Here is a 25,534-nt window from a genome sequence, read left to right as displayed (position 1 = left end):
GCTTGCCAGCAAGAGAAATCAGTGAAATAGTAAAATCAGCCATCCTATTTGGAAGTCAGCAGCCCTGCTCAGGGAATCTAATCTTACTCTCTGAGGTCGTTTCTGCTGGGTGTTGTGTGACTTCAATGTGCTTTGACACTGGCTTCATGTGATTCTAAAGGAAAGAACTAATTTACAGTGGTTTGCAGTGGGGAGAAGTGGTGATGGATCATATTGCCAATGAGTTCCATTCCATTTCTGGCAGCGGGAAAAAAATGCTTTGCTTTTCCACTCTCCTCTTATGTACTCCAATACTTCCCTCAATGATACAGCAAAGTTCAAATGCCAATTATTGAAAACAATGCGTGCGCATTTAGCAAGAAACTGATAACATTCACATTCTTTTTATTTTTTTTAATTACAAATTCTACAGCAAACTGCATCTTTGAAACATCTGTACATTTTTAGTGCTTTCCTTTTGAAGCATGTACATATGATATGTTCATTTGAGCCATCATTAGAAATGAATACATCACTTCTTTTGTTTTCACAGGCATAGATTGAACATCTAAGCAGATAATATATCCAGTAGGTTTGTACTCAGAACTGGTTGCCTAGAGAAAGTAAACAGATGTCCAGGAATGAGTAAGATTTAATGACTTTTAAAGATGGGACATCAATTCTTTTAACAGTGTTTTCCAAAAATAAGATTAAATTAGTGTACCAGTAAATCCTCAACTACCTGAAAACCCAAGTGTTTTAAGTAGCAAATGCTGATTTGTTTTTCCACGTAAATTCATTCCCATTGTTAGGTAAAATATTCTTTCTGGTAGTCATCCTTGTGAAGGTCTTTAGGTTTGTAGTCTCAAAACACACTTCTTGGTGCTAAAGGAACAACTGAAAATCTTTTTGAAGCAATCTTCAACTTAAGGACCGACCGTTAATCAAAACGGCTACAAGGCAAATACAGTAGCACATGGAATAAAATAATCCTGTTTTGCTGTCTACATTGCAAAGACTGCGCGTGTGAATTTGAAGTGATACATTTCAATTTCTGAATTTTTTCTCTTCTACATTTATTTCTTTGCCTTTGAAAATGTTTTGGGAAGACCATAGAGTATGTCACTGAGATATATCCATACATGTGTGTGCACATGTATATACAACATCTGTGTCATATATACAAAACATAAATATGTCCTTATTCAATATGCATACATACTTCCCTATGAAATCCTTCAATTGCACTTTTTCTTATACCACTTGCTAGTGTAAGAATTGTCCAACAGCAAGAAAGTAGTTGTCAGCCTTTGGAACCACTTTTTTTAGTTCAAAGCAATGCCACAGCAATTTTTTTGTGGAACAAGCTATATAGGCCTGGAGATCTTAGCCTGAAAGCTCTGGCCTGTCACTTTGGCCAGGTGCCTGGACTAGGCAGCAGCCACATGCATTCAGTTTGACCTCCCAGGAGGTCCTTGCCCTGTGCTAGTGCTAAGCCTTGTTTGGGCTGAAGCCTTGTTTGTGCATGTGAAGGGCAGGCAGTGTGCAGGGGTGGTGGTGCACAGTCCCCGGCACCTGTGGGCGAAGCTGCTCCACGTGGGTGGGTGCCACTGGTCGGCAGTCACCTCCCAGCTCTGCAGTTTGCTATGTGGCATTCCTGGCACCCACTGGCCCCGGCGCTGAGGACTAACTTGTGAGGCAGGACACAGGAACACAGGCAAGGTGGCATGGGGGCCACATTGGGTTGGGACGCCAAGCTCCATCTTTACGTGTGGAGAGCTGGGATGGACTTAGGGCAAAGCATGGCTTGGGTGACAGATGAGGGAGCACGTTTGGAGTCCTGTTTGTGGGGCAGGAGTTATGCACGAGGGCCAGCTCTCCTCCTGGGCATGGACGCCGCCTGCACATGCCTCGTGCATAGACCAGACACTACCCCATGCCATCTCAGGTGATGGTGCCCTGTACCCTGCCTAGTTTGGGACCTCCTAGTCAAATATTTCTTTTGGGGGGATGAAAGAGAAGCCCAGACTTACTTTGCCTTTATTTCTTCTTGAAGGCTTTCTGTTGAGCTAGCCTGTTTTCTAAGGAAGCTGGATGGTAGTTTCCTTCTGATTTTGTTGACACAGCACAGTAGCACCTGAATTTCAAATTCATGTGTCCTGGGTGGCAGTGTTATGCCACCGCTGGAGTTGCAGGCTGGCCTTGTGTTGTGTATCTCAGACACCTCTATGTGTGTGTCTAAAATGGTGTCTGAGGGAGAAAGAAGGTTGACTTGTGGCACTGTGTAAAGTTTTGCATTGTTCTAAAAAGGAAAAAGAAAATTCAATTCTTATTGTAGCTTTTTTTCCTACAGACAAAAGTAATAAATAACTGACAGAAGACAGGTGTTTGTAGTGCTTGTTTTAGCTAAAATATGGGGGTATTAACGGGGGGTTAATTATTAAACCTTTTACTTGGTTGCTCACTTGTGCTGCTGATGCTTTAATCCTGGGTCACAGAAAGTTTAAGAGTGCTTTACAGTGGAGAGTTATTTCTTTTTGCCTCAGGTTTTTCACACTGAAAGGATGTTACGGGTTTTGCTGCTTACCTTCTCTGTGGTTGCTGTTGCTTATGCTGAGCTCTGCAAGCCAGGTAAGTTTTGGAGCTGATTCCCATCCTTCCTTAGGTAAATTTAGCTATGAATTTATGCTTACAAAGCTGTCAGCTTCTTAGGTTGGTATTTTAGCTGGTTTGTTTCCAGTTTCAAGTTTGATGCTCTGAGCATTCACTTCTTTTATGAGTTTGCAAATTAAGCACAGAAGCTGATCTTACCTATTTTAAAGAGGTCCTGGTTAAACCTCACTGAGGATCCACAGGGCTGCTGCACTGTTCACAGTAGTTACTTCTAGTTCTCCAAATCAGGTTGTCAAGACAAATTTAGAAGTTGTGGTTTGTAAAACAATTAGAGAAGTAAATGATTTAAAATCCCATTTTTAGGATGATTTTCAATATATGTTTGCTTTCTTTCTCTTTGTGTCAGATGCACAGAATGCTTTCAAAGTACGGCTTAGTATCAAAACAGCTTTGGGAGATAATGCAGTAAGTAAAGTATCTTCACATATTCTTCCTAATTGAATATTTGCCTAAGTAGAACTAATATATACGGTAAAATTTCCAAAGGCAGCACAAGCAATTTGTTCTGAAGTGTTAATTGTAATAGCTTGCTCAAGCCATGATCCAGGCATCTATTTCTTGACATTTGACTAGCCCTCTACTTAAAGTGACATCCTTTAAAAGAAGTGTAAAACTTGTCTTTTCTGTGTAAGGTTCCCCCCCACACACACCCCAATCCCTTTCTGGAAAAACTGTAGAGATCTTGCATTTTATGCATGAGGGATGCTGCATAAATCAGCCTGTATTTTGGGAAAAGCACTTCTGCTTGAGAGCGCTAATTGTAAAGTCAAGCATGTCTGGGAAGATAAGCAGGAAAAGATTGTTAGATATTTATGAAATGGGATTTTATGTCAGGGTCTTAGATAAGCAGGATCTGCAGAGATCATTCAAGCATATCTCTTCAATTCCCTATTAATGTGGGGCCTTGGATAGTGCCCTTTCTCCTCTGTCTGTAGTGTACATGTTAGTCTCATGAGAACTGCTTTAGCTTAATTCAAGTCCTTGGGCTTGCTATAGAAGTACTGGCAGGAGTAATAATGGCCTGTGATACACAAGAGCCTGGGAAATTAGATTACCAAAATGGCCCTTCCTGATCTAAAGAGCCATGAAATATAGCAGAACTCAGTACACCCGTTGCAATTTTGAATGCTTAGAGCAGATCTGCAAAGTGTTACAGGGCTCAGCTTAAAATTAGATATGAAATGTCTTGGACAGTAACCTCTACTGGAAGTCTAGTGCCTGATTATGCTAGGAGAACTGGGAAACAAAAAGCCATAGGTTGTGTGTTATAGAGACTGGAGGTATGAGGATTTATCTATGACCTTAGAAACCGTTCTAAAATAATCCCAAAATATCAGGTAATTTAAACTGACATTTATCAAGGACCTAATTCCACTGGAAAGTTCACACACCAGACAAACTGGGAGGCAGTACTCAGGATACATGTTAAAGTATTTGTCTGTAGAAATTAGTATTGAAGTCAGTTCTCTTGGGTGAGAAACTTTAATTAAACAGTTAAGCAAGGCTGGATTGTTTCAAAATTTATTAAAAATAGTGTAATCCTACAGCTGAAAATATGTCAAAGTCATTATTGAAATTCATCTTGATGATAACAGCAAAATATTTTGATTTAATCTTTGCTTAAAATACTTGGAAAGAATTAAAACTGCAGGTCCCAGCAATGTTTTTTTCTAGTTTTTCTTCTTGTCCAACTATAGTAAAAGAAAGGGAGGTTGTCTGATCAACCACTTGCATTTTTCTGTTTTTCTTCACAAAAAGGTATGGTACAAATCATTAATCTTAAAGGTGCTTTTTATTATTAAAAAAAGCAATAACTGGTGAGTTTCTTATTGTTTTTTTGTAGATAGATAGTAGTTTCTTTCATACAACGAAATATGTGTAAGACCTAAGAGTGGGAAAATATAAAATAGCATTTTAGAACAGCAACCTGCTGAAAGTGATATGATGTCATACAAAATTATCCACAGATAATGAACAAACTATTAACTGCAAACAGCTAGTATTTCCTGTTATAGCCATTGCAATGCTCTCTGCAAATTACTAAAATTCAAATACTGAAACTATTATCAATCTGAAATTCATTTTGTCTTCAGAATTTGGGACATTCACTTTTCTTCCTATCTTATCAAAAGAAAGGGTAGCACTGTCACTGTATCACAATAGGAAAGTCAGCTTAGAATATCTTGGTATGATGCTTTGATATTTAATTCTGTTTCCTTCATTTCCAAATCACTTCAGTCTAGATGATAACAGAAGACCCTGACAACATGAGCATTTTGCTTTGTGACTGGCAGGATTACTCCGGTGTACATTCAGGGGCATAGCAAATGGGTTAGTATAGTTCTCTGTATGATTCAGCACATGCCATCTACTTTGTGTGAAGCGAACAGAGACAGGCACCATTTTTTCATTTGTTCATAGCCTAGGCTGTACTTTGAGGCAGGAAGTACCACTTAATGTATTTATATGGTTCCTATTACAATGGAGCTGCAAAGGGCAGCTAAAATATGGTTAGCATGTAGCTGTTATTGTTTTACTTGCAAGTAATGGGTTTACTTGACAAAGACATCGTTTGCTAACCAGTGGGAAGAAACATAGCATCTGTAAGCCTGAATTGAGTTTTTCTGAGAATGGTGTTAACGTTTTGAGTGGCTTCTGGAATGACTGCTCGTTACTACCTGTTTCCAGGACATACAGCTAGCAAAGTAGTAGAGAGTTAACCTAAAAGGGCCAAAGGCAGCTTTGAGCGAGCAGGAACAATGTCCACTAGGAAGACCACGTACTTGTCAGTGTCACCACTCAGTTTAGCCAGAAGAGCCAAACAGCTAGCCCATCATAAGCTGCAAGCCAGGTGAAGAAGTAGGTGCACTTCCCTACTGGACCACGTATTCAGGCCACTTCCAAGGTGTAGGACAAAGGGGAGAGAAGCTGGTGTGCATCTGGTGTCTTGCCACCAAACGGGACCCTGAAGCATGTTCCACTTATATATAGAAGCATATTCACTTGTATGCAGTCTGAATGACTGTCTTGTTAAAACAGAGACTCATTCAGGTGGGAAGGGACCTTGGAAGGTCCCTAGTACCCTTCTGCTCAAAGCAAGGTTAACACTGAGTTCAGACCAGGTTGCTCAGGGCAATCTTACAATATCATAATCTTGTTCTACTAATGTAAATTTTGTCTTCCTTAGAGTATCACTACAGCATTTCACCACACCGACAATCTATGCTTATCATCTTTTTCCCATTATCTCATCAACCTCCTCTTTCGCTAACAGGCACTTAAGAATGGCTTTCATACTCAGCTAGGTCTAATTCTGCTCCATCTCAACTTATAGAGAATGGCAAGTGCGACAGAGCCAAAGTCTTTGTGTTTGTTTCTTCATAGAGTGAAGTAGACAGTATACATTAATAGTCCTGACATCATCATGTAAGCTTCCATTGATAACAGAGTTATCGTCTGTTTATAGTGTGGTTGCAAATGATATTTAAACTGTTCTCTTTATGGCAGCACAAAATGTGCATGAATAACTGTGCTTCACAGGAGCATGAGACTAGAAGCAACCTCTCAAGTCATCAGCTGCAGTCCAGGCTTTGCAATTTCAGAATAAAGATGAAGCTGATAAAGCCCCACCGTAAAACTAGTTAGGTTTCTTTGCACCTATCCTTCTGATTGGAGAAAGCTGATGATTAGAAACTGGCTTCTGGTTTTCAGGCAGCATTTATTTTGGGCCAGTTCATGCCCATTGAGTCAATATTGTTTACTAGCTTAAAGGCACTCTTGCCATACTCTTCCTCCTCATTATGTTGCTTTCCCCCTGCGTACTCCTGCATGCAATAATGTGCAGAGTTTCTTGTTCATATGGAGCCTGCAGCCACCTCCCTCTCCTCTACCTCCTATCTGATTACCTTTTTCTTGGGGCTTCTCGCCCTCTTGCCCAGACAGCAGTCTGCAGTTCCCTCCCCTCACTCAGGCAGACCCCTGACTGCTGCTCAGTTTTCTCTGCCAGTCTCCCCCTCCACCCCCACCCTGATTTCTTACAGCTTTCTGTTTATTCTTTCTTTTTTAAAGTAGTTATTCTTTCAGGTAAGGCTGGAGTTCCTCACTACAAATTATCTTCCCTGTAGTTGAGATACCCTTTTAGTTACTCTGACTTAAAGAGGCTCTAGGCAACTGCAGCATTATTTCTGATCATGCAAATTGTATACTCGATCGTGATGCATTGGGCATATACACATGTACTGCACTAAACATTAGCATACCAAGTACATACACTTGGTAGTGCTGCATTGCATCTGTATCTGTGTAAGCACGAAATGGAGTGTGCTTCATCATTGTCCATTTTTGAGGCAACTGATAGAATTATCTCTACAGCTGGTTTAATCCATAGGATAACAAATGTTTTTTTTTTTTTTCTGTCCTTTTGGACCTGTCCTCAAAGACTGCAGATGGCATGTAGGGATTCAGTCATATCATATAAAAAAAAAGGAAAATCATTCCTTTTAGTGCTGCAAATTATGCTCGGTGGCTTGAATACAGATGTCTTTAGAATTATGATGAATAGTTTTATGGTTCTCATCTATATTAATTCTTCTACTACACAGTCTCTTTTTCTTTTAATACTAGTTGCTGTCATTACTGTCACATTTTCACCAGTGCAGTGAGAACAAAATGTAGGCTTTTTTTCAAACAGTCTCTCTTTTTTTCATTTTAAGTTCTCAGACTGGCATGCATTGTCACAGTATGTTTACACCTCCCTTCACTCACAGGGCAAGAGCGGTGAGTCAGAACACCCATTCTCAGTACTGAATCGGGATTTTAATGCTACTCAAGCTCTTTTTTTGCTCAGTTTTGTTGTCCCTCTCCTACTGTAGCTCAGCCCATTTCATAGCTCATTTGTTTAAAGATGATGAGTATGATCGGTATGACTTTTTGCACTTTAAATGTCTGCCTCCTTCCTTATTTAGGTTCCCAGTCCACGTGATGTCAGAACAAAAGGAGAATGGTGTCTGGAAGCTGGATTCCTTCTTTCTAGGGAGAGGTGACAGCTCCATGCATCCAAAATCAGAATTTAGAAAACAGAATTAAGATTTGACATTTTCAGTGCTGTTTAGTCTACTGCTTTTTGATATATATTGCTGTTTTTTGGGTGTGTTACAAAGACCCATGAAAAAGTAGGTCTAAGTTGTCAACAGGATTAAGTATCCACACTGTTGGGTTTCTTGTTTAGACAATTATAGTGTGGATTTTTTTAATGCTGAAAGTTAAAGATTAGATGTGTGTTCTGACTGACTGGAGAAAGCTGCCTCTAACCTCCATTAATATCGTTCCAAGAAACTATTAATCTTTGTAGTCTGCTGAAAGTGGAAATTCAATCAGTCTGCCTCAGTCATGGCTCTTGTAAAAATGTAGTAAGTGCAGTTCTTACAGGTCTTTAGAATTGCGTATGGGAGTGAGAGCTCAGGGGAACCTAGTGAAGCTTTATCAGAAATGTGAACTTATGAAAGCATGATTTTTCATCAAGACAACAGAGAAAAGTTTTTGGAGCCAGTATTTTACTTCTTATTTAAATAGTTTTTAAGCTGTTTTCTTTCTTTTGTTTCAAATGTGATGTAGTGATCTGCACTATAGTTGAATCTGTCTTCTTGTTCCAAGGACAATGTGCAACAATGAGGCCGTAATCTCATTTTATTTCCTGGTGTTCTGACATCCAGCTCCCAGAAACTGCCTTTAGCTGCCTTTTTTTGGGGAAGAACCAAATGGGCTTGGAAGGTGGATTTAAATCTTGTTCTTAACACAGTTCATCCAGCAAAAGAAGCAAAGCCACGGGTGCAGCAGTGTGGAGAGAATTCTGTTCAAATGTCTAGTCTTTGATAAGAGAAAATTCACATCTCCAGTTAGGTCATCTTTCAGAAATATTCAATTCATTCAATTTCTGGAAAAGTTACAGCTTTCTGTACACTTTATATTGTACTTTACAACAACCATTAGAAGAAGTCCTTGTGCACACTAAACAGCAGTCAGGAAGTTATTTTCAGAGCACAGCCAGTGAATTTATTCATATTCTAAATCAATATTGCATTTGAAGTTCATTGACTCTTTTCCTCCTCTGTACTGTTAGCACTAGTGCTGAAACTGATTATTTTCCATCTTTCTTTATAGTATGCCTGGGATGCAAATGAGGAGTACCTCTTCAAAGCCATGGTGGCTTTTGCAATGAGAAGATATTCCAGCAAGAGCACAACTCAGTAAGCAGCTACTCTGATTTCCGCTATACACATTAACAGCGCTGCACACATTGGCCATTCTCTGCTGTACTGAACTGTAGAAAATAGTATATACAGCTTCTAAAAACAACCTGTTCCAGTATATTTCTTTGAAACCCAGATATATGTTAAACATCACACTCTCTGTCCCAAGCAGTGTTCAGTCTTTGGACCCATCCCCCTGTTGATATAGGCTGACACAGCTGTGGACCTCAGTGGGACTGTGCCAATTTACTCTAGCAGAGTCTAGCAGTAAGACATGATACCTTCTGGAGACCAGACCGGCAGGAGGTGAAGGGGCAAATTAGTGAGGTCAGGAATGCAATACAGATCCTTGAATAGGCAGCTTTGATGCACATTTACTCAGCATACAGCTTCAACAGTGTGCTGAAGATGGACTGGCTCAGAGAATTGGAAAATGGATAGCTGTGCTAGTGCTGTGTCGTGCTAGGGAATATCTGTCCCTAATATTACAGCTGCTGAACTGCCTCACATCGGGAAGTTTCAGATGTTGCAGTTCAGGATATAAATCAGCCACTAATTGGGTTTGGGATTAAATCTACCCTAAGGTATTGAATATTCTTCTCAGGCTTCTGATCCTTGCTACTTATGAAATTGGATACCAGATTAGACAGACCATTCAGCAAACTGTATCTTCAGTATGTTCCTCTCTTTCTTAAACAAGAAACATTGTCAGTGTATTTCTATAGGCCTATTATTTTCATATTGTTTTTCAATCTTAAAAGAATGGTTTTATGGTTCTGGTAGGCTAATGAGGATAAGGTTTTCAATTTAATTGCAAGAAAAACTGCTTCAGGCTGGCATTGCATCAGATGAAGCATATTCCACATTTACAAAGACATTGGTTAACTTGAGTCATATGATGCTAACTGTGGCTCCAGCACTTTTTCTTAGATAGAGGGTGCTGTCCCCATCCATGTAACAGAAGTGCTTGGTTCCTTACTGTTTCATTTTGATTCCTCAGAAGCTTCCTCCTTTGAGCAAGAGAGCCATTTCATCAAGCTTTACAAAAACAGCCAAGTATGTTCTGACATTATAAAAGCATGATTTTTCATCAAGACACAGTGAAAATGATACTTATGGAAAATGACTTCAAGCTAATTAAAGGTGATTATCCAGGGCTTTTTTCTTAGGTTTTCAATTCAGAAAAGTTTTAATCCAGTGTTCAATCCACAAAGATTCACTTTTGTGTATTTATTTTAGTCCCAGGCACTTCTTTTTATTACTCTCTTCCTCCCCCTTCAAAGTCACGGTGCTTTGACACCTTGAAAAACCTGTGTTAGAAGCCAGTGAACTTTGTCCTGTTCAAGCACCATGGCTCTCTGTGGACTCAACTAATATTAGAAAGCTTGGCATAGGAATGGAAAAAAAAATCAAGCTAGTATGAAAGGATTTAACGTATTAATGGAAATTAGGTTTATCCACCTTGTGAAATCACTGAATTTATGCTCACTTAGTTCAGTTTCCTACCAAGACACTTTTTCCTATGGATAAATATGCTAATGTCAGTGTTGCTCCAGTTTGGAGGTGAGGTTCCACATATCAATAATTTCACGCTACTAATTTTGTTAAAGGAGAAGTCAATATAATATTTGTGGCCAGATTAGGTGTGGGCATCTTTTCCTGTTTTTAAGACAGTGTAGGACTTTCTGATGGGGTATAACTTTTGGGGGTATAACTTGACGATATCACTGATAACTTTTCTAGGATTTTTAGATACCTTTGGGGGTCAGGTTTAGACAGCACGTCAGCCAAAATGCAGCTGTACAGCTTCAAGGTCTGGTACGGCCTACAGTGTGACAGGTTCTGGAGTTTCCTATTTGTGGATTGCTCCCAAATCTCAAGGGATGCTGGAGTCCCCTCTCTGCTGTGAGGGAGAGCTAGACAAACTTCTTGATATACCCCAAATAACCTGCCTTTTACATGGTAACAGGAAAGAGATGAAAACCTCCATCCTGTTACATGTCCTGGGAATACTCTCCACTTTTCCCTACCTTTGTGGCAGGCAGCTAGTACAGCATGGGAGAAGGAGCTGGGTACAGAGAGAGGAGTGTGGTCCATCTCCCATCCTCTCTGCAGTGTGTACGGAGGTGTGGGAGCACTCCACGTCCAAGAGAGTATAGCATCACACAGCTGCTAGCTCCTGCACACAGGAGCTGCTCAGTCACGTAACTCTGGGTGTAAACTCTGCCCAGGGTGATAACCTGGATGTGACAACCGCCCCCTTCAACATCTAATTAATTCCTAACACACTCTCAGCCCTGCAGGAACAGCCACAACTGAGTCTCCCACTTGAGACCAAATACCATTAACTTTAGTGAGCTGGATCAGGACCCAGGCAGAGATCTGTCTAGTGGATCAGCATAGCCATTGCTGCAGCCTGTCCCATCGTTGATGAGATTCAGAAGTCATCTTTTGTTCGGCTCCTGAAGCTGGATAAAAGCCAGCCTGTAATGACAAGCTTTTGAATGTGCTGCTGGAAACAGGAGTTGATGCTGTTGTTGCCTTTTTGTCACCACTGAATGATCCAACTCAGAATGGGCAGGATTGCACGTTACATCCCAATTTCTCTAAAGTTAATTTCTAAACTAAAATTTAATAAATTATGGAGCTGCGTTTAACGTTTGAAAGATATGTCAAATTGCCAATTGTGTGAAACAGGAAAAACACACAATCCATCAAATTACTCAGTGATTATCAAAACAGATAAAATGAAGGTTTCTTCTTCAGTAAAGAAATACAAATCCTCTATTTCCTGCTCCATATATGGCCTTTTCATTTATTCTCAGTATGTAAATTCATGAACTACATAAACCTACCTTTGATCTCTCAGTGTTAAAAAACGATCATCTGTAGTCTGTGTTGGTAAGCCTGGTTTCTCTAATCTGTGACTCATTTGAAATGATATGCATCTCTTTTGGGCCTGAGACTAGTTAATCTTTAGACAAGAAAGAATGTGAACACATTTACTTTCATTCAAGTAACAGAATCTCTTTTTGCTACATCTCCCCTTGCCATCCCATGTAGAAGAAAGCTGCAGTTTTCCTCACAGAGTGACCAAATAAAATTCATCAACATTTTCTGTCTCCCTAAGAAAGCTCTTTCCGATACTAAAAATATTTTGACCATTTAGAATAACAAATATACATTCCTGGAGTTAAAGCCAGGTGTCAAGGTGAGCTCGTGGCTCCTATTCACAAAAGGAAGAAAATAAACTTTCCTTTGTAGGAGCAGCTGCACAGCACAGAGCTGGAAGAGACCTGATGCTTTCTGGAGAGCTCGAGGCAGGCGCTCTGGCCTTGAGGCCTGTGGTTCTCCCTCTGGTGACAGCCACCGCATGCACCCATCTCCCTTGGAGTTCCTGGCAGCTCTTTCTTATCCCTAAGCAATCCTCTAAATCTACATAAGGAACAACGACAGTGTTCTCAGGCCAAGAGACCGTCAGGCTTTCCTGCCTTCTACCCAGTGGTGTTTGCTTGTATACTAAAGAAAATGCAATTTGCTGTGATGCTGTAAGACCAAGTCCAGGATCTTGTCATTCTGATGGTGTTGCCTATCGTTCCCCATGGTAAAAGTCTATCATCTGCTAACCATTTTTGGCTCTGAAGGCAGTAAAAAGATGTCTACATATGTGTTTACAAATACACTTAATAGCATTGTTCATCAAGAAGTCAGGTTTCTCAAAACTGGAGAGTGTGAAGCCTTACAGTGCTTCTGCATGCTGTGAATCAAGCCTATGTGGAAATACAACAGGGAAAAAAAATTCCTGTGTGCTACAAAGCAATTGTCACATTGGTGCTTGTTGCATTGGTGTTTACTCAATCCCCTTTGAACTTCCCGTGAAAAGCAGTATTATTCTTTCTGGAGCCTGAAAGGATTTGCAGCGTTCAGATTCTGCTGATGAAAAAGTGGCAGTGAAGCCAGGTTTTCGATGCTTATAATCAAGCAAAGTTTTTAGACACAACGGGAAGCAGAAGGGAGGCAAAATTTACATATCTTAGTGTGAGCTTTACTGCCCGACTGATTCAATGCCTGTACCTGTTAGTGCTATAGAGGGAGTTGCTGCCTCTAATGCCGGCTGACTACTGTATCTCATGCCAAAAACCTTGACACTGTAGGGAAGACCCCTGCTTGAGGAGTGTCTTTGACTCTGTGAAGCTGCAGAGAGCGTCAGGGTGTTCTGACTGTCTCTATCTACTGAATATATCTTTCTCTCTGGGGAATAAACTTTACTCACTCACTATGTTTTGAGTACATCTGCAGGGCAATAGGAATGCAGACATTTTACCTGGACCTGTTTTTGAGCGTGCTACAGAAATTCCAGCTCTAGAGAACTGCAGGAGCATGAAGATTCAGGTTCCAGTGTTGTAAATTCTCCTGATGCAAAACTTCCTCTGCAGATGCAACTTTAGATATTCTGTGAAATCAGCAAGAATCTGTCAGCCACCAGCCAAAAGTAGACATTTTTTTCCTCTCCTGTAAATTTTGTGCTTTGCTTTTATTTTAGGAGGAATAAATCTACTTTCATTTTCTGACTGTTGCCAGCAAATTGATGTGAACATTTTTTAAAATCCCACAGGACAGCTTTCCCCTTTTATCCATGAAAATTCTTTTATTTGCAAAGTTGACATTGTTCCAGACAAAGTGGAGGTAAAAGTGGGTATTTCAGCTTTGCAAAATCATTGTTTTCCATTTTATTGCATATCTCCATGGAATACATATCTTCTTTGTAAAAAGAAAGGTTGCTCTACCCAAACACTCTGCCATCCTAAACACTACCCAAAATAGCATTCAACAATAAATAAAACATATCCTCAAAATACCCAGCATGAACTGCTCTGAACAAGCCATTGCCCATCCTGCCTTAAAAGCTATCATCTCCTTCTTTTCTGGATGGAGAATATGCATTTATTGGCAATATTTGCTCCCTGACGTAATTCCCTACCTTGTGCTTTACACTCTGCAGGCCACTACTAAGGTATTGTTAGCAGTCATTTAATTATGCTTCTAATTAGCCAGCAGATGGCACCACAGAACGGAGCTCTGTGGCAGGTAATTGCTTGCAGCAGGGAGTATGTCACCCCGGGGAAAAATAGAGGGTAGAGAAGAAATGTTAAAACTTGCTTTTTTGAGATGGCCAGGCCAAACCTTAAAACCAACGATACCAGTTAGTAATGGTAATCACAAACATCACTGTAGTTAATTAAAAGAGGGGCTGAGTTTGTCCCTGGGTCACAGCAAGGTTTCCCTCCCCAGAACAGCATGCAATACCTGTAGTTCTTGGATGAATCATCCCAAGTGGGGTCTGTCAAGACAGGGTGGCTTTGCCTTGCTTGTGGCCAGGTGGACCTTGTGCAAAGGTGAACCAAGTTCAGGCTGTTCCCTGGAAATAAAATTCATCCTGACTCTTGATCTTGGCTTCCAGAATATCTGCTCACTGTTTAGGCATAACCAGTAAATCTGAATCCTGAGCCAAATTCTTTGGGGTATTTATCAACAATGTAGAATGAAATAAGATTTTCTCATTTTTAGCTCTCTCGCTATTTCTCATTTCATTCACATGGCTTTGGCTGTTGTTTTATGTTGCATATTTTATTCCTTGAAAAGCTGTAGTAATTGCCACCTTAGACAATTCCTGTATATTACATGTGTTTGGCTGTTTTGTTCCTTAGTTGCGTGAATACCATAGGAACAGATAAAAGAACACAGAGGCACCATCTATCCTCAGCCATTGTTATATTTATGATATAAATGTATTAGCCTTCACTGCTTTAGTTTAAATATTTGTGATAATCTCATTCCATGAGGAATTTCTAGTGACGGTTCCATCATTTGTTAGTGGTAGATTATAAATTTATAAGAATCTGAAAAGAGGCATTTTAAAGACATTTCATACACTTTTTATGTAATATGCCATGAACAGCTGCATGCCCCAGGAGCTTCCACTATTAACTTCACATAAAGCTGAGCAATCATTTAAAATGGATAAATATGTCACAGCATAACCTTAAAGGCATAGGCTAGTGCCAATATAATGTCTAAATTTAGCTTTTTGTCTCCACTCTGTGCCTGACTCTCTGCAGCTAGATGTCAAAGAGAATAACATCAGTTTCTTTGCTTTTCCCCCCTCCTGCTGTCTGTCTCCTCTTCCAGCAAATGTACCTTGCAGAAGGATTGAGCTCACTTTAAAATCATATGAGGAATCCCCCATGCCTGAGTTATTGTGATATTATCTGTTAAACATGAAGTTCTTAGTTCATCAACACATTTGCCCCATTACCCAGCCTTTGTCATGGCCCTGATGATTAAGATGCAAATATATATTTTTCCATTTAATTACACTAGGTATATGTCCGAGATCAGGCAAACTTGTGACAGATTCAAAAATTCATTTGAAGACTCAAGTTCAGTCTCAATAAGCTTACTTTTTTATCATGTTGGAAAATAGGAAGTGCTGTGAGTGGTATTTCTTCCTCAGGTGTTAACTGTTACTTTTTTAAAAGTAAGACTTTTTTACCCTTTAGATGAAAGCAATATTTTAAGAATACCTGCCGTATTTCAATAATTCCTTCCATTCTTCCATCTGCAGAATTTCCAATGTGCTGCTCTGCAATGTGACAGATCGGGTGTCCTTTTGGTTTGTGGTCACAGATTCTACCAAAAACGTGACAACTGTTCCTGGAAGTGAGGTAGAGGCAGCCGTCAGGTAGGGTCCCTGCTTCTGCAGCCTTTCCGTCCTTGCTGGCTGAGGATGCTTTCTGTCTGAGGGCCTTGTATGAATGAGCACTCTGCCTCTTTAATGTTGAACTGAACCAAGTAGTCAGAACACCAAGAGGTCAGTACTCTTTCATGTGTGTGAGATTAGAAGGACTTTTAACAGTCCCACAGAATTCAAGGTCTGTGAGCCTTGGGATTGTAGCTTCGGAGGGAGTCTCTCAATGGTGGAGCCTCAGATAAAATCTAGTCCCTATTTGCTATCTATTGTGTGGCACATACACACTGCTCTCATCTAGATGCTACATTTCTCAGTGACAGAGCCTTTTCCCGCAGGTGACTGAATGTCACCATTTTGGGGTGGGATTGGTCTCATTTAACTTAAGTTGCATGCATAGGCACATCTCCTCCAGGACTAATGACCATAGGCTCCCTTTAGGGAGTCTAATGGAGAGGTATAGGTGCTTCTGAGGTACAGTTCATCTGACTTAGTTTAGAAGTCAACTATCAGATGAGGAAAACTCAGTTAGAGTTGGCTATGTCCCAGCCTGCCTTAAATAATCTTATACTCACATTCTTTTTGTACCAGCTCTTTTCAGAATGTGGTCACTATAGTAGCTGAGCTTTACTTGTGCAAAGTACCATGTGGTACAAATCGGTGCGCTTTCCACTAAATATCACATTCTGTAGCTAATAAAAACAAAAGTGGAGAGCTAAAGAGGGGAAAAGAAAAATAGGTAATCTGACTTCAGTGGCCTGCCAGCCCAGCATAAGGGATTTATATGGACGACTCCCACAAGCAGCATAACTCACGTATGTTTCTCAAACACTGAGTGGAAAACAGACCTCTTTGTTTTCAGACATACTGTACTTTGTCTTGAAAATTTGTGTTATCTTTATAGAGGTGTAATGCCTAATTCCTGATGAATGAGTATGCGTTCTTTTGGAAAGATTAACTTTTAAGCTTATGAGCAGATTAAACTATTTCCTACAGAGACGCCAAACAATAGCTTCATAGCATTAGTGGGGGAAGCAGATTATTTATTCACTGAAGCTCTCTAAGACTTCTGGAATGCAGGAGTTTTTTGCATTTCTGTTATTCTTTGATACATTCAGTAGCATAAGCTGATTTATTTAAGTCTTTTATATGCGCTGTTTGCCACAGATATTGGGTGCTGTTATAGCGTGTTTGTTTTAACTGTTGTCTTTCTCCAGAAAAAGAGAATATGTAATTTATTAAAAGTTCAAATTCCTCCCTAACTTAGAAACAAGAAAGAAAATGTTCTGTAAAACTACAATACTTTTTATTCAATTGCTTCTGATTTCAGGCTTCCATACTAAACCATTATTCTAATTCTTTATACTACAGTGGCATGTAAGCTACTCATGGACCAGCATTTTAGTGTGCAAGGTTCTCTACAAACTGAGAACAAAAAAGAGGGCAAACTGTCTCAATTCCTTGTATGAGTCCCAGGATCTTGCATAAATATACACAAGATATATTTGTGCATATACAAACACAAAATGCACCTGTAGCTATCTGCATATGCTTCAGCACATAATTCTGTAACTCTGTCCATTAGATGAGAGTGAACAATGCTTATTTATTTCAACTGCTTACAACAATCCATTTGTATCAATAAGGATGGAAATCACTTTAAATCAAGGAAGGCTTACTATAAAATGAGTCTTTTAACATGCCATGGCTTTCAGTCCTCACCAGGAATGCTAGCTTTCCATCAAGACTAAAAAATTCCTGTTTAAGGGGTAGTCAAACTTTATCATTTCTGAAGGAATTTGCAAAATCTTACCTGTATCTCCCATATATCTATTCCTAGGAAATACTTGCTGTATGGTAAGTAGATTGAATTGTATGCAAGAAAGCTGCTGTAGATTGTATTACTGCCATCAAAAATGATCTCTCAGGGCCAATGTATGCAATACATTTTCTCAAAAATTTCTAACATTTTGCAAAAGCTAATGGAAGTTATGATTACAGCCTTTCATGGCTACTTAGATTCAGATCCAGAAATAACAGGAAATGCTCAGAAGTAATAAATGTGAGGGAATATATCCATTGAAGAGAGATCATTGGTAACAATTGTACTACTTGTATTAAAAAGAATATTTCTCAGACTTACAGTTTCTCATAATGGAAAAAATGTGCAAAGCACAAATCCCTTTAGCTGCATCCTGCAGGGAAGAAAGGCATGTTGGCAGTGGGGGTGGATTCTTCTGGAGCAAACCGTAACCTGTGCCTCACAAATCTAGGAAAAACTACAGCAACAGGACCAGATGCACAGGCACATAACAGGCAGGACAGTTCCGTTTGAGGAACCGAGGGCCAATGATGGGCAAACCCTCTAATCAACACAGGATATATCTACCACTCCCATGCCATTATGGATGCTGCATGAACTAAGTAACAGAGCCACCCTCAGTGATGACAACCTGTTATGTCTTCAGTACATGGTCCAAAACACAAACAATTATTAATACTGTACTTCAGGTCTCATCTGTATTTCCCAAGTTTTCAGTTAAAATGAAACAGACATATGAAATTATGCTGCCCAAAACCATGCAAGTGGGTGAGTGTATATGGATTACTGACAGGAGCTATGCAAAAGTAAAGGTCTGCGTTATCCTACCAACATCATGCTGGATCAAATTCAGCCTTGCTAGACTTGTGGCACTTACACAAAAATTCATTTTTTCCTTCTATCCTTTTTTAGTTGTAAATACCATTATAAAGAGCTGTGATGTGCTTTGTGTTTTTATGAAGGATGAACCGGAACAGAATCAACAGTGCCTTCCTACTGAATGACAAAACACTGCAGTTCCTGAAGATATCCTCAACCTTATCACCACCTGTTGAACCCTCCACTCCTGTCTGGCTTATTGTATTTGGTGTTGTTCTTTGTCTCACTGTAGCTGGAATTGTTTTCCTCATTGTTTCAGGGATTCAGCGGCGCAAGAAGTAAGCAGCTTAGCTTTTCTTCTGTTTTAACTGAATACTGGTGAATTAAGCGAGCTAGGGTGGTTTTGTTTTCCAGATCAGCCTCAGAGAAACTGTAGCTGTAGTCCTTCCCCCCTCCATATCTAAAGATAACCGTTCTGTCCTTTTCCGAGGATGGGGGTTAAAATTTTGGACTATGAAGCAGTTGCCTAAGTAATGCTGGGGGATAGTGAGGAAACAGGTAGGATAAGAACATGATCCTGGAGATCACCTAAATAGAAGTTAAAACTTTACAAAGAGATTTGCTGCCAGTCTTCTCAAGATTTAGTGCACTGTAGGTGAGCTGCTTCTCGCAGACTAGCCAAAGGGTTACCATAGGGGAGAAGGCTGGCAGCGACTGCCCCATGCAGGGCAGTAGTGTCAAAAGCTGGCAGAGCTAAAAAAATTTTGCTGCTGTCAGTTGAGGAACCTAAGTAGACACAATAAAAAATAATGTATAGCTGAAGAGGTCCTGCTGAATGAAATGGTCATGGCCTCACCTACCATTCATGACCTGAGGAATCCAAGGGACCCAGCCCTTCAGAAGTTCAGGTCCAGATCTCTCCATGAGCCTTAGTGTTTGCAGTTTGGCAGTAAAGTGAGCAAGAGATACTTGCTTTTCCTCTCACTTTCTGCCCTGTGACAACACTGATGAAAAAGAGAAGGCTACTCATGGTTCCCTAGTGTGAATAAATTGGAGTGGGCAGGGGAGTAGGTGGGGTTTTGGTTCCCCCATCTCTGTTGGCTCAAAGTTGGGTGTAAGGAATAGAAATTTCTCAGCTGAATTGAGCTTCTGCTGTGGAAGTGAGAAGTAGCTGAGCTTCTGCCATAATTTAGGTTGTCATAGAGGTTAGTCATACAGGAACAGGAGATGAACTGAAAAAGGATAACTTTCTGCCGTCAGCTAGGTGATGTAATATTGAATGTATGGTGGACTGTATTACCAAATATATCAGTGCAATGGATTCACATGTGAAAAGCAATATGTTGCTGAGATTTTTCAATTCTGCCTCCTTATCACTTTGAAAGACAAAGATAAAACACCTCGGAAAATCTGAATCCCTTCAGTGATATTTTGGATTCAGAAGAGTTGTGTGATTTTGTGAAACCCCTTTTGGTGTTTAAAAAACAAAACTCAACAAGCAATAGATGAGAGATGCTGTTGTGGGGAATGAGGCTAGACAGGTACTTTAGATCTGCATATAGTTTAACTCCTGCCACAACCTTCCATGTGGTCTGGGCTGAGTCATTTAATCCCCTGAATTTAGGCAAACTCTTCTGTAAAACTACAGGATAATGTTGCTTCCGGAAGCCCTGTACTTGCCCTCTCTGTGTCTGTGTAGTGTCAAGGTCCTGTGTGCCTGTAGAGTGCCTAGCTCTAAGGAGTCTTCGAACATTTCACATGAGTGTAATGTAAATAAATTGTACTAAATAGTCATGATTTTCTGACTAGAATAATCCTTTGAGTTTTATATCGGGTGGAAAAGACAATATTTTCCCTCTCTCTTTTCAAAATTAAGTAAGTGAAGCCTGAACAGTTCCCATCAGTGTGGTAGAAACTGTATGCTCTTATCTCCAGAATACCAGTAACATGCCCCTGCTGCTGCCAACCTATGGTCACCGGGCATTTTTCATCCTCCATGCTTTGTGTTCTTGTTGTCCCTTTACTTCTGTTATGCTCCTTTTCTCCTTTCCCTCTGTTTTCCTACTCTCCCTTTACCTATTGTATTTCCTAAGAACAGATTCATCTGTGATTGAATTCAAATCCGCCTTTCAAATTAGTGGCATGGGGAGGTGAGAGAGAAGGTAAAATAAATGTATAATTGTTCCATCTAGTGTTGCAAAGACTGGAGAGGTAAAAGATATGGTCTAGACTATCTGGCTTCTCAAAAGAAGAGATAGACTTCAGAAAGCAGAATTTCCAAAGTGCTCATCCCTTCTTCGGGGACATGACCAGGTTGTCAAAAGAGTTCAGCACATTCAGTAATGAATTTTCCCAGAAACCTGACCAGAGCTGACTTAGTGGCAGCTCTGTTGCCTGGTAAGCTGTGTTGGAAGTCCAGATCCAAGGACAGTGTTGATTACTCATAAATCTGACATTTTGTCTTTACTGTCCTTTAAAATAGCAGTTAAATACCCTGATTCAGATAAATACAAAAGCATGTGCTTCAGCCCTTTTGTGCTCAGGGTAGCAGGGAAGCACATGATTGGCCTGTAATGGAGTTTCACTAAAGAGTTAGACTCGTATGTCATTTCTTGAACTGGAAGATTTTCTTAATTAGGTCTTCATTGTGCCTACGTGTAAAAATCCAAGCCACAACTGCCTGCAGCTTGAAGTCCTGTTAAAAGGTCTGATCCAGCTCCATGTAATTGTAGCCATTGACTTTACAGCAAGCTGGATCAGACACGCTGTCTCCCAACTCTGTGTGTTTGTTCCTCTGTCATCACAGCAATCTGACATCTCCCTCCCTGCTAACAGACTTGGCACATAGCCAGGGCAGGGCCATCCTCTCTACTGGCTACGCTGGGTGAGGCTGAAGTCCACCCCTACCTCCAAAATCCTGTCTGCAGTAGCAGCCATAAACATTTGCCTTGGGAAGAGCTAGATTTGGTCTTTATATGTGGAGTAACCCACAATGGCTTTCTCTTCCATTAAATTGTTGAGTTTCTCCTTGGACTCAGAAGTTTTTAGCTTCTCTGAATTGCTACGGCAACAAGTTCCACACATCTACTACTCCTCTTATTTGTTTTGAATCTGTTCTCTACTATCTTGTTTTATATTATGCCTCCACACTAAGGTTTGTATTAAAGAACTCTCCTTTTACTGCTGTAAGAGCAGATATGACAGCCAGAGGTCAAGGGTTTCCATTACCATCCCCACCTTTATTTTTAGTGAGTCTGTAATGCCAAGAATCTCCCAAAGGCCAATAAAATTTTATTATTGTTAATATCACTGTTATTAGCAATCATACTGAGTCAGGTTGTTATGATTGTCCTGAGTCAGATTGTTACAGTCTGTGTTGCAGGATAGGAAGAAGCAGTGGAGCTGACCTTTGAGTTTCTTATCCTCCAAAGCTGCTGATGCTGCAGGCTGTAAAGTACAGCAGGTTTTTCAACTATGAACTAGGAGATCTCAAGGTCAGAATAAATCTGGAATTAAAGGAACATTGTGACATGTTGACTGATATTTCTGCATTACATCTACTCACGGTTTTATTTTTGGATCATTTTATTCAGCAGCTGTTTTAATATGGTTGTGGTAAGAATAGGAGCCTGGAAAAGTGAAAGTCACGCAATTGTTTAATCTAGAGCACAACGGTATAGTAAGATATGGGAGTAGGAAGGTGGCTGTTAATGAAGTTTGCATTAGAAATTCAGATTTGTAGCAAAAAGAGTCCCTGACCTCTAGAGAAGATTATCAAGGAATATGGGGCACTCAGTCTCCATCACTGAAGGCTTTAGTCAAGAGCTGGTCCGTTTCTAAAAAGTATGTTTTAATTTATCCACATCATTGAGTGAAATCTATGAAACATATAATGAGATCAGACTAGATGAGTAGTGCAGTCCTTCTTGACTTAAAGGAAAAAACAGATTTGGAGATTTTTTCCATTTTTCTCTTGCAGCAACTTTTCTCTCCCCCTCAAGTTATTTTACAGAACAAGAAACTGAAGGAATATTTGCAACATATTTACAATGTATTTACTCCAGGTTTTCTGATTCCCAATCCTGATTTTAAACCACAAAAATAGGGCTTCCAATCTGTGGTCCTCCCACTTTCAGTGATATGTTTACAACAGCAAAGAGTCATTTACACTCTGCCTATGCAGATGGATGCCTGCTCTTGCACATACAGATCGTTGTGAGCTAATGCAGCTAGAGTCAGTATAAGAGCAAATTATGCTGGGGAGTCTCTGCACCAAATTATGCCTCTCAGTACATAACCTACTATAAAATTCTGACTAAATGTGCAGGTTTCTTTATGTGGACTTTTGGTATAGTGCTGCAGGTCAATAGAATAAGATGATTTTCTCTTCCTTGTTTTTAGAAAGAATAAAGAGTCATCAGAGACAGAAAATTTAGAAGAAAAATGCGAAGTGACAGTAACAATAGAAAATGGGATTCCTTGCGAAACACTGGATTTAAAAGCAGGCCACATTAATGGAGTCTATGCAGCAGATGATGAACGGTTCACGTCCTTATGAAATGCCGCCATTCCTAGCTGGTGTGTTTTTGAAAGACTCCTACGCCTACTTTATCTGGTCACTACTCCTGAATGTCAAACATGAAGACAAGAAAAATTGTCATTTCACTTAATTTCCCTTGAGAGAAGCTTTTGCTGATAACACATACACTCGAACCTCCATTACAAAGCTTTTGTTCATGAGCAAAGAAAATGAGAAGACCTCAAATGATATCCATTAAAGATTTCCAAAAGATGTGTGGTAGAACAGGGTTGAAACCTACCTTGTGTTAGGCATTTAATTGTTAATGATTATTTAAATATGCCTATTGTTTTTCTCCCTTCTGTAAATGTGAAACTGCATTATTCCTGAATGTCACAGAAGAGATCATCTATCATTGTCAATTCTTGCTGGGCTTTCTTTTAAGCCATATGCAAAAGTTTCTCCATAACTGATTTCTGTGCGCTGATCAGCCATGTGTCTTTGGCTGGAATAGAGATCAGTGCATGAAAGTTTTAACATAGGAAAAAAGGTCAAGCTTTCTAGCCTCTGTAAGAGCAGGTTAAAAAGTGTCTGGACCATCTATAGCTTTTGAACTGCCAAAGATCTGGTACTAAATATGTTTCTCACTTAGCAGTCAAAGTCACAGGTTACATGATCAGGAAATTAAAAGTTGCAAAAGTTTGAAAAAAGTGTAAGACACAAAGGGGAGATTTTTCCAAAGATGCAGTCTGTGGTTGATAGTCCAACTCTTATTAAATCTGTAAGGGCAGTTTGCAGCTCTTTGAAAAATCTTCCTTACATTTATTAATACTAAAACTAGAAGAGATTTCCAAGGGACAGGGCACATCCAGGGTCAGCTGAACTTTTAATGTGACAGCTGGATAGCTTTCCAAAAACTTTGGTACTTGAAGCAGCAGCACTGGGCTTCATGCATCCTACCTGGATGGAAGCGTGAAGGCTGTGGTGGGCAGACAGGGACCATTCAGACTGCTATTTATGTGGCTGGAAGCTGAGGGCACCAAATCATACCAGGCCCTAAGCTGCATTGTTGGATTACTCTGTTAGAAGTCAGCCATATGCATAGTCTGTGCTACCCATGTCCTAATCCCGTTCCCATTTAAATCTGTCTTGAAATTCATACTGATTTCAGACAAAAAAGACTAGGCCCAAGTGAAGAAGAGTTGTATGTATGGCTAATTGCACATGGACAATGGCAATGTGCTGAAGCAAAATATGGTCTCTGCAGTCACCAAACAGCTGCCCACATCACTTGGGGCAGGATTTAACCATTAGCCATACTGTTTCCAGTGTCATGTTTGGAGGCAAATCAGAAGACCCATTTACTTACTGGCGTTGTTCCATGCATTCAGACTCTTCACCCACAATAGAAAGAGGGTAAAAGCTCCTTGCAAAGGACCATCCAGTGTCCCAAAGGGTAGAAAGACTTCTTGTCTCCCAGGGTACAAGCCTTTCAGCATTTTGGCTGTATCAGGCATCTTCTTTGACAGTTCTTTTGACACAGCTCTGGCTCTGGGGAATGGGGTGAGTGGAGTGGAAGCAATGGGGAGGAGAATGGGGAAACAACAGGGCACAGAGAGGAAACTGAGTGGGTGAAACTCTAAGGTAGGTGAGGGAAGGGGAGAGGAGGACTAAGTATAAAATAAAACTATGGAACTCACAAAACATTTGCCTCACTTGGTCTCATCTTTCATTGTTGTCTTTCATGTCCTGACAGCAGGTCCTTGTGGACAAGGACTGTGTCTTATCTGGGCCCTACATGATGCACTGCTCAATTCTGGCCAAGAATTAATAAAAGTCAGTTATTGATGACAATATCTCTGTGCTTCCGATTACCATCAACAACATGGAGATACATTTTTCACAGGAGTGTCAAAGGTTAAGCTTGCCAGTGTTTAAGATCATTTGGAGGGAAGATATAGATAACACTATAGTTATCGCATCTCCAGTCATTGGTCCAAGGTCTTTTCACTCAGGTGGAATTTTATTTAGGCAATTCAGAGCACATCAGTTTTTCAAACCTTCACACTTTTCATATTCTTGGTATGACAGAGAGCTACACTGCAAAATGACCACAATGGATTGCTTGAACTGCAACACCTCTGCAAGAACCAGTGAAAGATTTCTCTAAGCTTAGCAGTGTAAGAGCAACTTTGAGCTACCGATTAAAAATTAGTTTTCTATATTGCACGATGTGAGACTGAAATAAAATTCATTGGATACGAAAAGAGGCCAAGCACATCTGAACATACTTCTCAAGGCCTCAGTGAAGGTTCAATTCAGCCCATGGCACTGGCCAGCAATTTGAAAATTGATAGCCTCTGAACAAAACACTGCTGTGATGTGAGCTGACTCTGATGGTAAGTATTTAATCATTGACTTCCTCCCAGCTCACCTCTTAGCAATGTAATTACTTTACAGCAGCTTGGCATAATAATCTGCTAATGATGATGTGGGATTCACCCATAGCATACATCTTGCTTACCTCTGTGCTGACAGAAAATGGCTTGAGAGATGTAAATGATACATGAACAGACAGGTATGATACTTAGCATCACTTAGAAATTAGTGTTGGTATTAGCTTTTTAACTGAAACAGGCACTGCAAACTAGGTTATTCAAGGGCACACTGCTACAGGAGAAATGAATCTCTGTTCTAGCCTCTTTGTGCAGCAGAAATGTATTAGA

General features: G+C 40.1%; 1 protein-coding gene across 1 annotated transcript; it reads left to right on the top strand.

Annotated features, from left to right (window-relative positions):
• The first annotated feature begins 2,531 nt into the window (after positions 1-2,531).
• On the top strand, positions 2,532-23,108 carry CLTRN (collectrin, amino acid transport regulator). The gene is made up of 6 exons (XM_013951577.2): positions 2,532-2,610; positions 2,999-3,057; positions 8,812-8,897; positions 15,526-15,642; positions 18,433-18,627; positions 22,691-23,108. The coding sequence occupies exons 1-6, from the start codon at positions 2,544-2,546 to the stop codon at positions 22,845-22,847; spliced, it is 681 nt and encodes a 226-aa protein (XP_013807031.1). The 5' UTR covers positions 2,532-2,543; the 3' UTR covers positions 22,848-23,108.
• The last annotated feature ends 2,426 nt before the right edge of the window (positions 23,109-25,534 follow it).

This window comes from Apteryx mantelli, chromosome 1, assembly GCF_036417845.1.
Source record: "Apteryx mantelli isolate bAptMan1 chromosome 1, bAptMan1.hap1, whole genome shotgun sequence".
NCBI lineage: Eukaryota > Metazoa > Chordata > Aves > Apterygiformes > Apterygidae > Apteryx > Apteryx mantelli.
Note: the sequence above shows the minus strand (reverse complement) of the source record. Positions and strands in the feature narration are given on the sequence as shown.

Excerpts from the sequence above, each read along its gene's own strand:
- CLTRN (XM_013951577.2), top strand. The coding sequence starts at position 2,544 with ATGTTACGGGTTTTGCTGCTTACCTTCTCTGTGGTTGCTGTTGCTTAT. Across the intron at positions 2,611-2,998 it reads TGCTGAGCTCTGCAAGCCAG|ATGCACAGAATGCTTTCAAA; the intron begins GTAAGTTTTGGA and ends TCTTTGTGTCAG. Across the intron at positions 8,898-15,525 it reads TCCAGCAAGAGCACAACTCA|AATTTCCAATGTGCTGCTCT; the intron begins GTAAGCAGCTAC and ends TTCCATCTGCAG.